Source organism: Osmia bicornis, chromosome 3 (assembly GCF_907164935.1).
Source record: "Osmia bicornis bicornis chromosome 3, iOsmBic2.1, whole genome shotgun sequence".
NCBI lineage: Eukaryota > Metazoa > Arthropoda > Insecta > Hymenoptera > Megachilidae > Osmia > Osmia bicornis.
The window spans coordinates 11,351,261-11,367,535 of record NC_060218.1 but is presented as its reverse complement, the minus strand read 5'-3'; the positions used below and the strand labels follow the sequence as shown (position 1 = coordinate 11,367,535).

The 16,275-nt window shown below is 30.9% G+C and overlaps 1 protein-coding gene across 1 annotated transcript in view; it reads right to left on the bottom strand.

Moving 5' to 3' along the window:
• Window positions 1-12,273, bottom strand: part of LOC114880648 (protein Wnt-11b-1-like) — a 32,499-nt gene extending 20,226 nt beyond the window's left edge. Inside the window, exon 1 of the mRNA XM_046285012.1 lies at window positions 11,613-12,273. Coding sequence (XP_046140968.1) covers window positions 11,613-11,698 — 86 coding nt within the window. The 5' untranslated portion in view covers window positions 11,699-12,273. The remainder of the gene's footprint in view (window positions 1-11,612) is intronic.
• Window positions 12,274-16,275: the final 4,002 nt, after the last annotated feature.

Below are 16,275 nucleotides of genomic sequence, written 5' to 3'. Positions count from 1 at the left end.
AAAGTGGGAAAATAGGAAATATAATAAAATGATACTGTTAAAAAATATATTGAAACATAAATGATATAATTATACAATAAGATGAGGAAAGGTGTTGGATAATATATTTAAAGGACATTACAATATTTACAAATTCAATACAATGTGAAGTTTCCTATCTTTTCTTATTTCTTACACACGTTTTAAAATCCCTATTATTATACATATATTCCACAATATAGGCTATGTACGTAAATCTACGTACAAACTGGTCCAGCGTTCACAATCGAGAACGAAGATTACCGAATGGACATATAAATGGGTTGTATCACTTTGTCTTTTTCTACAAGTAGTTTCTCTCTCAAACGTGGCCTCTTGTTGTATGTACCTACTCTTTGCCACTAGGGCAGACAATAGCAGTGAAAAGTATTTTTTGTACATTGCTAATTTCATGCACTAAATGAATTACAAAGTGCTTATTTTTCCGTTTTTCCACTCATCGTACATTAATTGACGTCTATTAAGTTATGCATAAGGTAAGGTACAATTATAATAGTAACGCAGTTGAATCGACAAATCTACATAATTTTATACCTATCAAATAAATGTTTGTATAAAATCTTTTATTTCTAAAAAAGAAATTATGCTGCAGATTCATCAATTATATACGCATTCCATTATGAATCATTAATGTGTGTATGTGTGTCATTCATTCTTTTAATTACGTAATGACACAATGCTTCACATATGTATATACACTTAAAAGTTATGACTTCATGAATATGTTAATGTAATGTATATAAACTGTAGGAAAGAAATTAGGTTTCGTGTTAAAAATTTGACTCTTTCTTCAATGTCCTTGTACGTTTATGTATGCTATAATTAATCCGATAATCGTAATCGTGTAAAACAATAACCTGTTCGATTTTATGATTTTATAAATGTTTGTATATTCACCCCACGACGGATTCTATCATTAAAAAAAAAGTACAACTTTTATTTTAATAAGCATGTATTTGACAAACATTTGAACGTAATTTTTCAATTCCTTCAGAAGTAGATTTATTGATTCTAGTTGAAAATAAAAAATATTAATTGGCATCTTAATCTTCAAAAGCTGTCATGAAATATCAACCTCAGAAACATTTCATTGTTCCCTGTACACGTATAAAGTACATCATAGAACTATCACTTTTATAATAACACTACTGATTTTTATATTATTACTATTGACAACCGGAATAAATACTGAAACAGTGTTAGTAGTTACGTGTTTTAATAATATAAAATGAAACTCGTGTGGGATGAAATTTCAACCATGATAGCATTTCAACAATGTTATTGAGGAATTGAGCTAAAACTTTATGTAGAAGAGTCAGACTGTATTCAGTACGTTTATATATAATATTTTACATTATAAAAATGAGTGAAAATTAGTTTACGGAGATAGGGGAATACAATAACAAAATTATTTTAATTAAACATAATTGATGACGAAGTATATTACAAAAAGAATTAAAAATGGTAAAAAGAAGAAAATTGTCAACATCAAATAATTTTATATTAATTTGATAAAATTATTTTTTTTTACAATAACATTCACAAAAATTAACAAAATTTGGATTGTGAAACTTTTGAATTATTATATCCTGAGATTTAATAGTTTAGATTCTAAAACTTTGAGCTTCCGAAATCTTTACACTCGAATTGTTAAATTTTGTAATATTAAAATTTGGATTTGGAAATTTGGAAATTTAGATATATGAATTGTAAAACATTTAAACCTGAATTTTAAATCTTGGGAAGCTGGAAGTTTCAATTTTTTAATTTCATTTCTTAAAAATATCAATATTTAAGTTTTGTAATTTGAATTTTGAATAATGCAAAAATTGATATAGTATGGATTTGTTGACTAAATATTTGATGCATAATTGAAAGAAATGGTAAAGATACAAATAGGTAAATGGCACAGATAAAAGTAGTTTATTTCTGAAAGCAAAGAATCTCTATTGTTTACAATTAGTGGTTTCGAAAAAATCGAAAATTTTCAGTATAAAATCATATTGAATGAAGATAGTTTTGCGTAACCGAGGGATAGTAAGTTTTCATGTAGAGTTCAGTGGAAAGCTATAAATCAGGGGTGAATTTCGAAGATTATAGGGTGTGAAGCTGAAAGGTGGCTTTAAGCGGCGCGGATGGATACGGTGTATTGCCATGGTGCAAACCGTGCGAAGAATAATTACAGACACCTGGAAGTCGAAATGGCTGGAGCACGGATACGTCTAGACGTAACAGCCCTGCGAATGGCCGGCTCACCAACCCCGTGTCAGGAACCTACCCTCGAAATTACCCTATCAAAAGGCTGTAGCTCTAATTCATTATTCCGTCGCTTACTGCTATGGAGAATGTCGTTTCCAAGATGCCGTTCGCCTTATATGCTGCTCGTCTTCGTTCATGCCACTCCCGGAACTTGTTATTTGTTACGTTCAAGAAACAGAGCAACCATAAATGTTCACCTTTTCTGTTTTCTTCACCGCCTTGCATGCAGCTCGAAGCGATCTTGTCTTGCCACGCACGCTTCTTTCTCTTCAACTACCATGTACATTTGATACGTTAATTACCGTTCAAACCTCATGAATGCGAGTTAAGTTATTCCCTGTGAGAAAATGTTCGTAAGATGTCAAAACCGAAATAGATACATATGTATAACCCGATTCCGATGAGAACATTGAATTTCAATTTCTTTTTTTTACTTTTCTTATAATTGGATTTAAATTCAAAGAAAGAAACACGGACAGAGCTTAAAGTTCTAATTCGAATAGAAGGGCAAAAGTAGTGATGGGGTAAAAAGAAGTAAAACGGCTTGATTTAAATTAGGCAAAAGGGTATAGCCGGATAAGGAGGTGAAATGTGCCTTTAGACCAAATTGATCAATGAACATAGCAATTAATAGACGGTTCGAAGAAAATCATTTGTGCCAAGCATGAAGCCGCTACCCTTATTTGAAGCTTTCTAATTGATTAATTTTTTATAGTTAGTTCAGTAAATCCTAAGCGAAGAAAAACGAAAATACTGCAATTATATTCATACATATCAACATAAAAAAAGTTTCTTTTTACATATTTTAATTTTTCTTATTTAGTAAACATTTTATAAATTCAAAACTCGTATATACCTATTTATTTATTATACACGAGCGAGTTCTAATTATTCACTTAATGGAATATATCCACAATTCATTTGTTATGAAAAATATTTGAAAGTGTGTATGTACATTTCAAATAGGTCGGACTTTTTTTTGTTTTAGATTTTTTAAATTAGCTGACGAATCAATCAACCAAAAAACTAAAATTTTCCCTAACAATTCGGAAAAAAAAATATGGCAAACTAATTAGGATTCTTATTCTGGGATGAACCAGGACCTTTAGCTTTACTAACAGTATCAAATCTTTCACATCGTTTAATTCCAACTTAATTCTAGTTGCATTATACATATATTGCACTTCGAATAATTAATTATTTCTATTAGCATACAATTTTGGAATCTCAGAGTGTTGGAATGTTGAAATTTTTTAATTTTTTAATTCTGAAACTCTGCAACTTTCGAATCCTGAAAGTTTGGAATTTTAGGATTCCGGAATTTTAGAACGGTAAAGGGACCAGTCCACATTTTTAGGGAGGACCATTGGTCCATCATAGCCCGTATCTAGTTACTCTAGTGCCCTTACGTTCACGGAAACTAGGTGCTTACTTATTACTCCACATTTTGTTTGAGATATTGAAGAAAGGAAAAAAAACATGAGAAATAAATATCCTTATGGAAATGGTTAGGAAAATATGAAAATAATTTAAAAAGAAGACAGATTGAATGTTTCACGAATGACACTTGACAGATTCAGTATACAATTATGCAAATTGCTTGTTTGAAACACGCTGGCTAACGGACAGCAGTTATTTCAATCTAAAGGTGCAATGCTTTTTTTTTTACTTTACTCGTACAATAATGGCTTTCTCCTGTCTTCAAAACGTGTTTATTCAATAAAATGTTATTTTATATACATATATATAATTATTTATTTAAACATCCTAAAAAAGATTTTTTTAAATTTTCTTCTTATTAAACACAATATTATCAAATTAAGCAAAAAATAGCTGACTTAACAGTTAAGAGGATTAAAAGGTAATTTAAAATCATTCTTCAGCATGGATTACAAAACTTACATTCATAAATCATTCGTAACCAATACCGTGACGGAAACTACCTGACATCTAATTAAAAAAGTGTGTGTCGAAGCTTTTTACAAGTTGGTATATATCATGTCAATAATTAATTTAATTAGCCAATGAACAGATTTTCGAAGCAGTCTTAACGATCGTAGAAAGATCTTGTCTTGCGAGACCACCTAGCACGTAACAAGTCTGACGACTTGGAGAAAAAATTGGAAACGAAGAATATCATTTGCCGATACACAATCATCATAGATTAAATTAATGAATCCAGTTCCTTTACAAGAGTTACATCGAGTTTTATTTACGACATAAGATTTGTCGTTTTCCTGGCTATTTGCTACATATGTACGTAGATTAAATAACGCGATATGTAATATATGTATATTTCAGATTGTAGATTAAGTAAAAATCAAAAATTACAAAAACCATTATTAATTCTTCGAGGACGTACCAGTTCTAAGCATGAAATTACGTATCCATGTTAAAGAAAATACTGTTTTACTTTAAACCATACACATACGTATTGTATAACATACATATACTAGAGTCTCAGAATTATGAAGTTTTAGAATTCTGAAATTTTGAATTTTAGAATTTTGTAATTCTAGATCTTTGTGATTTTAGAATTCTAGATTTCTAGACTTTTAGAATTTATGAATTTTTTACTTTAATCTATATGTATTTACAGCTTTAAGAACGTATTTTTCAAAGGTGTGTATACATTTTTTATTTACCATACAGATACTTTATAAATGCACACAATACAGGTTCACTGTCCATAAACAGGATAGACAACGAATACAGTGAGTGTAGAAATTTTCGAAAATCGCAACTTTTCATCTAAGAACATAACTGGTCATGCTCTTATCGTTAGATGAAAAGTCGTGATTTTCGGAAATTTTAATTACTTGTAACTTCTAAGTGCATTGACCGATCTGGATGAAATTTTCAGCATGCACATAACTTGTTTGAATCTACGAAAGACATATTTTAAATTTTCATTATAGGCTCACATAAAAAAGATGAAAACTTACCCTTCACTATGTTCTTTCACGTTTCAACAAATTGTATTTTTTAAAACGACAAAAGCACATATCTTAGTAAATTAATTTGTATAACTTCTCAAAAAACTTCAAGTCATTTGGTCTAATTTTAAATCAGGTATTATGTTTTAAATGGTGTCCAAACACTTTTTACACTCACTGTATGTAATTGCATGTAATTACGTCTTTAATTTGTTCTTAATATTTCATTAAACTATTGACTTTAAAATTTAAAATATTGTATTTGAGAACTTTGCAATTTAAATTTTGAAACCTTGCGTTCTGAAATATTTTAATTTTAAAATTCGAATCTTTAAATTTCAAAATTTTGAAACTTGATGTTTGGAAACGTAAATATGTGGATTCTGAAATTTAAAAATTTGCATTTCTAAACTGAGAAATTTTTTAATTTGAATTTTTCAACTTCGCATTCTACAATTTTTAAATTTTTTAAATTGAATTTCAAAACTTTGAAATTTTGATTTTTTAAGTTTTATCCTTAAAAATGTAAACTTTGCAATTTTGAAACGTTGAAAGTTTGTATTCTGAAAGTTCACCATTTGTGGTTTAAAATATTTTAAGTCTGGAACTTTCAAATGTTGAAACTTGAATGTTGAAGCATTGTACTCTTGAAATTTTGAAAATTTTAAAACAATAGATTCAATAGCACAATGTATTATAAAACTGGTTATAAGCATTATATAAGCATCATATAATTAATAATTATATGATAGAGATATTATTATAGAAATTAATTTTTTATTAGAAAATTTTTACAAACAACTAAATACAATAGGACAAAACGTAAATAAAGGCAAGATTAATTTTTGCATACATATGTTTGAATATGTCCTTTTCACCAATAGTTCATGTTTCCTACGGTAGATTACGAATGCATCCAATTATATGTTTATCCAATATATGTAAATAAAACACACACTCAAAACAGTTATAACATAAGATGCAGCGGTTGTTAGCTTTTTCCTTTCTTGTTTTTTTTTAAATATTTGTATCTTTTTTACGATATCCATTTTCTAAATGATCCTGAAAGAACGTGCCTATAAATTGGGAACGAACTCCTATACAAATTCCATGATGTGAACATATGTAAGGAACAGCTTATCCTCAGGAAAATTCACGATCGTCCTTGGTTGAACATTCTTATGAAAATAAGCGGTGCTTAATAAAATTCTGTGACGTACGTTCCGAAATGGTAGGACACGCAAGTAACGCTGCTGTCGGCTGCAATTTCGAAATTCGTTTTGACCGGTGAAATCATAAAATGGCATTTTTATGGGGTTGATAATAGGTCGGCGCCTACGATTCTCGGTTATGCTTCTCGCGTGCGGTCACAAGTGGGTATAATAGAACCAAAAAGGCAACAAAACCCAGGTAGTTATATGTAGATAGGTTCATACCCTTAACCATTCAAGTTGTTTTATTTGTCTGAAAGGATTAAGCACCACATCTATAATCTTATAAGTTATTATATAGTACAACTTGAATATGTGTAAAAATAAACAAATACTTATTATGAGTATTAAATCAATATAAGACTAAACGTTTTTGAGATCAACAGCAATATACATATAACAGCAACTTGTTGATTCTACTGCAGGATAAAATTGGTATTTGAAATAAAAACAATGAAATATCTAAACAAGACCAGGGTGAATCAGACTCCTGCAAAAAATGTAAAATACTAACGTAAGATCTTACGATTCTAACAAGGAAGGGTTCCTGACCCGGAAATTCTGATTTTAATGAAATTTTTTCGTTAAAAATTCATTCCGAGGTGTCACAGTCGCCCCTTAATGATTGCCGAGTTTTTCATTTTTTTTTTACATACCTTGTTAATCGTAAGAAATAGGAAGAAGCTTTTAACGAGCAGGGTAAACGACTTTAAAAGACCTATCAAACTGTAAATATGACGAGTATGATGTATACATGTATACATAGAAAATGAATACATATGCATATACGATGTAAGCATTTTAATTTATAATATTTATATCACCGATTTATTCAATAAATCAATTTACGTTGAATCTATATCTCGTTTTAAAAATACTTGTACTTCGGCTATGATTCCTTTTATATGTACTTGTGTATGCATACATTTTTAAGCTTTTCAACAGGTATAACGAGTACTTCGTGTAAGATGGCTACTAAAGTAGTATTTTGACAAGAAATGTAATATTTTATGATATTTAATTTAACCATTGACAACAACTCTAAAAAACTCTTCATATTATCAATGATTCCTACGTGAACTTTATCGCTTCAAAAATGAGCATTTTCTGCGGTACATAGGAAATACGTCAACTTCATGTTTCTTTTTTGTCAGAATTTGCTACAGCTATTAAATCTTAATTTTTGAGCATTCACTGTCATATTATATGTGTATATTAACTAAAAAAGAATGTTGAAATACCGAATAGAGAAAATTATACAATCCTATCAATGTGGGGGCATTTTTGTACTCTTACTTTCAACCTAGAACCAGGTATTCTTAATTTAAGAAATGGCATCATTTTCATACATGTACTACCATCCTTCGTTTTAAGATATTTCTCTAATGCTACACTCTTTAAACAAAAAAAAAGTTTTTTAAAAACGTGCTTAATAATCAGCTTATCATAAAATTAATCAGCTTATTTCAATTGTTTAACTACATAGGATAATTCTTATACAATTAAAAAATATTGTAAATTCGTGCCAAGTAAAAATAATAATCTAATCAATAATTATATCAGTTTTTCAAGAGCGCCTAAAAAATAGTTGCCCTCAACCACTGACATAATAATTAATTATTAGAAGATAATAATAATAAAATCAGAAAACAAAAAATGCGTATGGAAAGGAAAGCTTCATCTTTTGTAAATAAACATGTTCGTTTTTTGAGTAGCAAAATTCGAAGTCTGTAAATATAAATTAATGAACATATCTGCAAAGTTTCAGATCAATTTAATGATTAGTTTTTGAATATATCGTATTAGTCAATTTAAAAAAATGTAATTGTATGATATAAAGAGAAACAATAGTACCATGCTTGCTTTGTCCAGTAGGTCTAAAATATTTTAGAATCAGGAATTTGTGACAATGAACTGGTAAAAAATGCTCAAAAAAATTTGATTTTCTGAAATTCTCACACTGGGAAAACTCTTTACCGTTACCGTTACCGTTCGTTACCGTTCGTTACCGTTTATCGTAATACCTTTATTTCAATCTCGGTATTTACCATTCGAATGAGGACTGTTTATGGGTCGATTGTGACCCAGGACCTACGAAACGTATAATGATATTTGGACTGAAGTTGGTCGCACAAATATTTTAATGAAAAAACTTGATACATCGGAAGGTAATAAAAATAAAAATTTTAAACTTAGAAAATGAAAATAAAATTGAATTCATAATATCGTTATCTCAATGGTTCACTTTTCAACGGTATAATTTCATTATACACCTAAAAGTATTAAAATTTCTTATATTGCATCATGCAGCATATTATCTATTATATTATTGCTGTTGTTGTTGTTGTTGTCGATGTCGTTGTTTTGTCGTTTTTGTCATCGTTGTCGTTGCCAATGCTACTGCTGTTGTTGTTGTTATTTATATTACGTAATGTATTATTGAATTACCGAATGAAAACTGTGTTTCAGAGTCAAGTCAACACTTTATCTCCCAGAAGCCTATTAATAGGCTTTTCGATAGAATCGGCTGTTAAAGGAAAAAGTAATTAATAATCTTTTAATTATTATAAATTCACGTATACCTAACTCAGTTGAAATAGTGAAAGTTAGATATACTTTAATTTAGAGGAAATTGAAAAGAAAGGTTACACCTTTCAATCTTTAGTTATTGTTAATTAATAAGGTGGTGGTGCGTATCTAGTTTTTTGATGGCCGGTGGATAATGTGTTAACATAAGTTCATTTTCATTACTTTTCAGTAGAGTAGATACACACTTGTCACATAAAAATTATTTGTTTATTTAAAATGCAAAATGATATCAAATCCCTACAAATCTTATAAAATAAAAACAGAACAGTAAGATAATGTATGTAATTCAGTTTTTAAAAGAATGGATTTGGATTTGTCTCACTCGCAGATGCAGAAAAATCCTTGTAAATCACATTTGTACAAAAATTTTACGCAGCAGATAATTTACTAGGTAAAAGTCCGCAACGATTATAATACGCTTCATTACGAATTTTCAAATAGTAACGTGATCTTCTACCAGTTCAGCGTTCATCAGCGGACTAATGAAAGTTCTTATTAGACAGTGGATCTTTATGCGGATATAATATGACGAAAGACCTATGTAAAATAGATGTAAAATATATGTAACAAAATTTAGTTGTAATTTAAACTACAGTATGTTACAATAACATTTTTTTCTAAATTATCGCCTATAGAATTGTGCCTTTTATTGATTAAAACGAGTTGATATGCTCGAATGGGTTTTTCTGCGTTACCTATATGTTACAAAGTCATGTTAGTACCAAAATAAATTTGCAGAAATTTTTGGTAATTCTTCAACATTGGTTACTTCTAAAATATCATTAGTTTTAGATGGTATATTAACACGTTCGCCACTGCTCATTATCACGTGATTGATAGTGAACAAAGCTCATTGTCAGTAGCCAATACTACAACGTTACGGTATACACCGACCGATTCATATCTCGGACTTGGTAGCAAATGTGTTAAAGTTACTATACAGATAATCGCTCTGAAAATGATGAAATGAAAGTAATGATTTCGTTCAATCATCAGAATTCCCAAAATCCCAAATTCCGAAATTAGAGAATTTCCAAATTTTGAAAGAACCTGACCCACCGCAAAAAGAAAAACTCGTTAAGACCAATGTTGTAAATCATTTAAAAAAGCGTTTCGTTAAAATGCTACATATTTAAAATGTCTAGTTTCTCGATTGCTCCTTGTTGTTAGTCGTGTGACTAGTTACCGGTTATTAAATGATTTCTACTTCCACCATTAAAAACTTCACAACAAATTTCAGCAAACACTTTGCTGCGATATTTCATTTCGCACGGGTCTTGTAATTTTCTTCAGACAAATGTTGATATGGAAACAGACATGTTGACTACCTGTGATTGTGAGTGCGACACGATGAATGTCCTTCGTACGGCAAGAACAAAGATAAATCATATGGATACAATTTCCGAGCCTGTTCGTCAATTATTTTCCGTTGTCGCTCGGTATCGATGATAAGTAAAAGAAAAGAGTGGAGAGAAGAAGGACCGAAGGAAAGAATTCTTGGAAATGGCATTTATAAATCACGATTCGTGGGCAACCCCTAATCTCCCACCCTGTTTCAACACCCACCTAACGCTGTCTTCGTTTCGCACTCTCGTCTCCTGTTCCACTGGCATTTTGGTTTTGCACGCAAAACCACCATCACTCCTTCATTCATCATCCAATACCGAGCAGCCTCCTTTCTTTCTGTTTCCGCTTTCCCAGACCCTCGCGACCCTTCTCTACCATATCACGATGAAATTCGCCCTAAACCATTTTGGTAATTAACGTTGATGAGCAGCACTGATTTGTCCAACAATCATCTCTAATATATAGATATAAATGATAATGGAATATTTTTGTGATCATCAAAGAAAGAAGCATTAGTTGTATAGAGGGATACAGGCATTGAAGAATAGAAATTAAGTTACTTTTATCGTGGTTCTTTGGGTTAGCAATATTTTTAAACAGACCCACAAATTACAATCAAGCGAACACAAAATACCGTGCAACGAGCATAAGAAATCTTTAAATGTGTAATAAATTCTCGTTGAGCCTTATTGTTCTTCAGGGCTCGTTCTAGAAAGAAAATAAATAGGAAAGAGAGCCTCGTAATGGAATAAATGATTCTTGTTCCGCTTTCATTTTGCATTACGTATAGTACGCTCTGTCATTTTTTTTTTTTTTTTTAACAAACCAGTATCAATCTTCGGACTTCCTTGAAACTTTTACGATCAGAGCTGTCGTTTGAAATTACAGGACCCAGGGTAGAAGTCGAGATTGTTGAAAATATTTAATTAGAAGCAGATAATCGAAAACTCTATTTTAATTACAGGGGTAGTTAATATTTATTGCATACTGTAAATTTAGCTCAGCATATTTACATTAATATCGAAATATTTACTCAAATTTAATTTTAATCTTAATCTTATAAAATATTTATAATTTTATATACAATTATAATGACATTATTTTGGGATAAAGTAACGCTTAATCTGACTACCGCTATACTCGTAGAGCATAGTGATTAATAAAAAGCAAAAAGGAGAATTGAAGTTTGTCACATAAAAATGAATTTAAAATAAATAAAGAAATTACTTACAGCCACTTGATGCACTTGCCATCTTGGATCAGCAAGAGGAGTAGAAACAGCCAAGCTTTAGCACCGCTTCCGTTCATTACAAACATCTTTAACCACTTTACATTCTAAAAGACCGCCATTTTTTCCCTACATTTAAATCTTCTTTCCATGTACCGTTCATTGAGACAGCATTCAAGTATCTTTTTTTTTCTTTTTGTATACAAGCAGGACTGTCTGTATCTCAAGAGTTAATAGATACGAATACTTCTGACATCTTTGGTACCTTCATTGTTATTAAATTCCGAGAAGAACGTTTGTATAATTGTTTGTGTATCAAAGGAAAGAAATAAATTATCCGGCTAAAGACACGCCTCGCGTTCTTTAATTATATCTCTCGACAGAATGATGAAGCGACCACTCACAAATCACACGCAAAGGCCAGATTTATAATATCTACCGACTGTATCGCAAGCATCGTAATTACACTTGATTTCGATGGGGTTCGGCTCGTGCACACCCGGGAATATTACGTTTCACGTACGATGATGGCTGTCAAACGAAACAATAAAGGCTCCTCACTTGATGGTCGATATATCAGATTAATCACAGGGGAACAGCTCAACGCGCACTATCCTAAATGATCTGTGACCGATACGGTCCGCAATCGGGGAAGTTCCTTCGCGCCGTCCTGTGCTGCAGGGAGTCTGCGTGGTTACAGGTGTCCGTCGAGTCGTCTCGCAGGATCTACCGGTCGGCGTGGAGGTGGAATCCTCCTACTACTACTCTACTTCCTCCTACTTCATCTAGTTGTTTTTCGTTGGATGAGGAACCGACCACCAGGATGGCGATCGGAATATAAACGCGAACCAACGACCATCGACAGAAGACGAGAAACTGGTCAAAGATCGTACTTCGTAAGAGTGGCTGAACAAACAGGCAATAAATAACGGATGATTCGTATGTTTTAGGATACCTGCCCTGGTGAAAATAAAAATCATTTAATTCTGTAATTAGCCATTCGACTAGGGAGTAATCCATAAATTATCCATTTTAGATAGCCACTTTTTGTTCCAATGAAACGCCTTTTCTATTGGTCTATGATAAAACATAATTACTATTGGTGAAATTTAATTCGTATTTTGATTAAATGCAAAACAGCGTATTTTGTTCATTTTTTAAATTCATATTTTGTTTTAAAAATGAATGGAAAGCATAAACGTTTTCAAAAAGTATAAAGTACGATATAAGCTCTAATAAATATTTAGGTAAGGTCAATGTATTACTATCAACATGATACTCTTGCTTATTATTTTACTTTTGTAACCCACATTATTTACCGAAACCATTTCTTTTATATATATTTTTTCACCATCAATATTTTATTTACTGTGATCACCTCGATTACAGTAACTTAAAAATTTTGAAACTTGAACTTTGAAATCTTTAAATGTTGATATATAATTGAAATTTGACATTTGAAAACTTAAAAATTACAAAGTAAATTAAATATAAACTTCAAAACTTTAAAACCTTGAACCCTTGGAATTTGAATTTAGAAATTTGGAAATTTGAAAATATTAAAATTTGAAATTTGGAAATTTCATGTGAAAAAGATAAAATGGTTAAAAATGCACTTCAGCCGATTTAGCTTACCAAAAGAAACCAAGTTTCAATCCTGTATCTCAACCGGGAGGGTTGTTACAGGGTAAAATAGAGAAAACGGTTTTTAATGGTATTCAAGAAGTCTGAAAAAATTCTAATAATAAATTTTTGCAGATTTTTTTATTGCGAATTCTAGGCATGAAAAGTCAAAAACACAAAAAAGTCGAAAAATGAAGATTTTGGGTACAAGCTTCCGAGGCACTAGATTTTTACTTTTATGACTATTATCTTTAATTTTTTTATAGATTTTCGATACGGTTCGCTGTACTTAAAAAAAAATCAAAAACCAATATTTTCGACATATTTCATGGGATAACATGAGAAATACTTTCAATTTTTACATTTCCTTTGCATACTTATTGTTAGTGTGTTATGTGATTTTTAATATTTGTCCACTGGACGGAGCAACATCGGAATGGGAAGAGTTAAGCTAATGTAAATATTCAAAAATGTATATATGTACACCTTTCCTTTTAAATTATTAAAAATCTTGATACTTGCAATAAGCATGAAATAGTTTAATAACAATGTTATATGCATATTATATAAAATATAAAATAGTACAAGTAATCCTAGTAAAAGTTATTTGTATGTATGCTTAATAAAACGTTGTTTTAGAAATATCTTTTAAACGTCATTAAATGATTATTGTTTATTCTTATGTAATTAATAATTTTAAAAAATGATTTCATGAAACAAAAGAATTGGACGTTAGTACGGCACCAACCTGCGACAAAAGTTTCTCGCGCTTCCACAACCGGACACCTTAACCGTTACACTACCGTCAACGTTGATAAGTTTCTTACTACTTTGAAACAAAAGATAAGTATACATTTTCAATTACGTACATTAACCTAACTCTCTCCTTTCAGATCTTACTCTATCTAGTGTCTAAGTGTGTGAAAGAAATGAAAAAAATTGAAAGTATTTCTCATGTTATCTCATAAAATATGCCAAACATATTGGTTTTTGAGTTTTTTAAGTACGGCACACCATATCGAAAATCTGAAACAATTAAGGATAATATATATATATAATTTATTATCTACCTATTGTAAAAGTAAAAATCTAGTGCCTCGAAAGCTTCTACCCAAAATCTCAATTTTTCGACTTTTTTGCGTTTTTGATTTTTCACGGCTAGAATTTGTAATCAAAAAATCTGAAAACATTTACAACTATAAATAAACATGTCTAGAATATTTTAGAATCTTTTCAGATTTTTTAAATACCGTTAAATATGAAAAATATGGCAAAAACCGTAATAAAAACTCAGCTATATATCCCACGTAATGAGACGTACTAGTTCCATAACGAGGAATATTAGCTCTCGTATCACGCCATGTACGCTCTAAACCTAAACCTAACCTAACCCTAACCTCAAACCACTTCAATCACTCTTTCAATCACTATTCAGTTTCCATTTTTCCCGGAATACAGTGTACTGGTGACATAAGTATAACTGAAGTTTTTTACGAATATCTCGGAAACTAAGGCCGAGCGGCGGTAACATGTATAGGGAAAAGTTGTTCAGAATGATGACCTTGACAACATATTTCAAGGTTACGAAAATCGGTGAGGAGGACCAACTTCTAAATAATTACCGTTCTTTTTGGTAAGCTTTTAATTGGTGCATTGCCGAGTAAAATCGGCTCAGGTGCATTTTCGTCCATATTATCCTGTTATACCCTTTGCATACTGAATGTAGAAAGGATATAGCCGAATAAGGTGATCATAAGTGCCTCTAAACGAAATTAGACTTGCGATGGCTCATTCGATAGTTGATCTCAAAAACAGTCTATGCCAAATTCAGTCCTGAATCTCATGAAGGGGGTGGGGGTGGTGGTAATAAACAAAAATGTCAAATTACGTTTTTGTTCAACTTTTCTTATGTTTGTGTATGAAAAGTTCTGAAAAAAATCTGAGACATTTTCATTTATAAAACACATATTATTGAAGCTTTGCAGATTTTTAACCGACTTCGAAAAGGAGGAGGTTACTCAATTCGATCAGTATGTATGTTTTTTTTTTTTTTTTTTTTTTATGTGTGTGTTCACCGATTACTCCGAGATGGATGTACCAATCGGAACGAAACCTTTTACATCTTGTAGGGTGTCTTCCGGTTGGTCCCATTGAAAAAAAATTTTTCATTTTTTCATTGTTATTGCAAAATACAGGAAGTTTTTAATGTCAAAATTGGACGATTTCAATGACCTTTTAATATGTTGTCGGGAATATGATTCTGAACAACTTTTTCATTACGCATAATTAACGGAAAGCTTTAGTTTCCGAGATATTCGTAAAAAACTATTGTTACTACTACATTGAATTCTACGTATGCCTACGTGTCTTTACCGGTGTATGAGTCAGCATGCAGTCGCCGATTCTCTACTGTTTCTTGTATGCATGTATACTCTCCAAGGCATGAACCGATTGCGATGAAACCTTTCACATTTCCGCGATATCTCACTTGCAAAAATTTATGCAATTTGTTATTGTTGATAACTATTGTTATAACTTGTATGGAACTTGTTATCGCTAAAAACTATCGTTGTTGCAATTAACCAATAAGAACGGTAAACCACCTTACGGCATCCTACAAATACTGCTCGTTCCACTAAAAAGTGTGAAATAAAATAATTTTTAACAAAAAATACAACCGACTTCGAAATGTACTAAAAAGTATGAAATAATTTCTACTTCATTTATACAAGTACCCAACAGCTATTAATAAAACCTATTTACTCGTTAAATAGTATACTAAATACATTTCAACCTTTTCGGAAGCGGCGCAAAATTAAAAATACCCGAATATACGATGCTGTCAATAATGATTTGATAGGTTGTCGACGCCTGAATCTTCCTAGTATAAGAAAAGTTTTTAATTTTGCGCCGCCTCCGAAAAGGTTGAAATGTATTTAGTATACTATTTAACGAGTAAATAGGTTTTATTAATAGCTGTTGGGTATTTGTATAAATGAAGTAGAAATTATTTCATACTTTTTAGTGCATTTCGAAGTCGGTT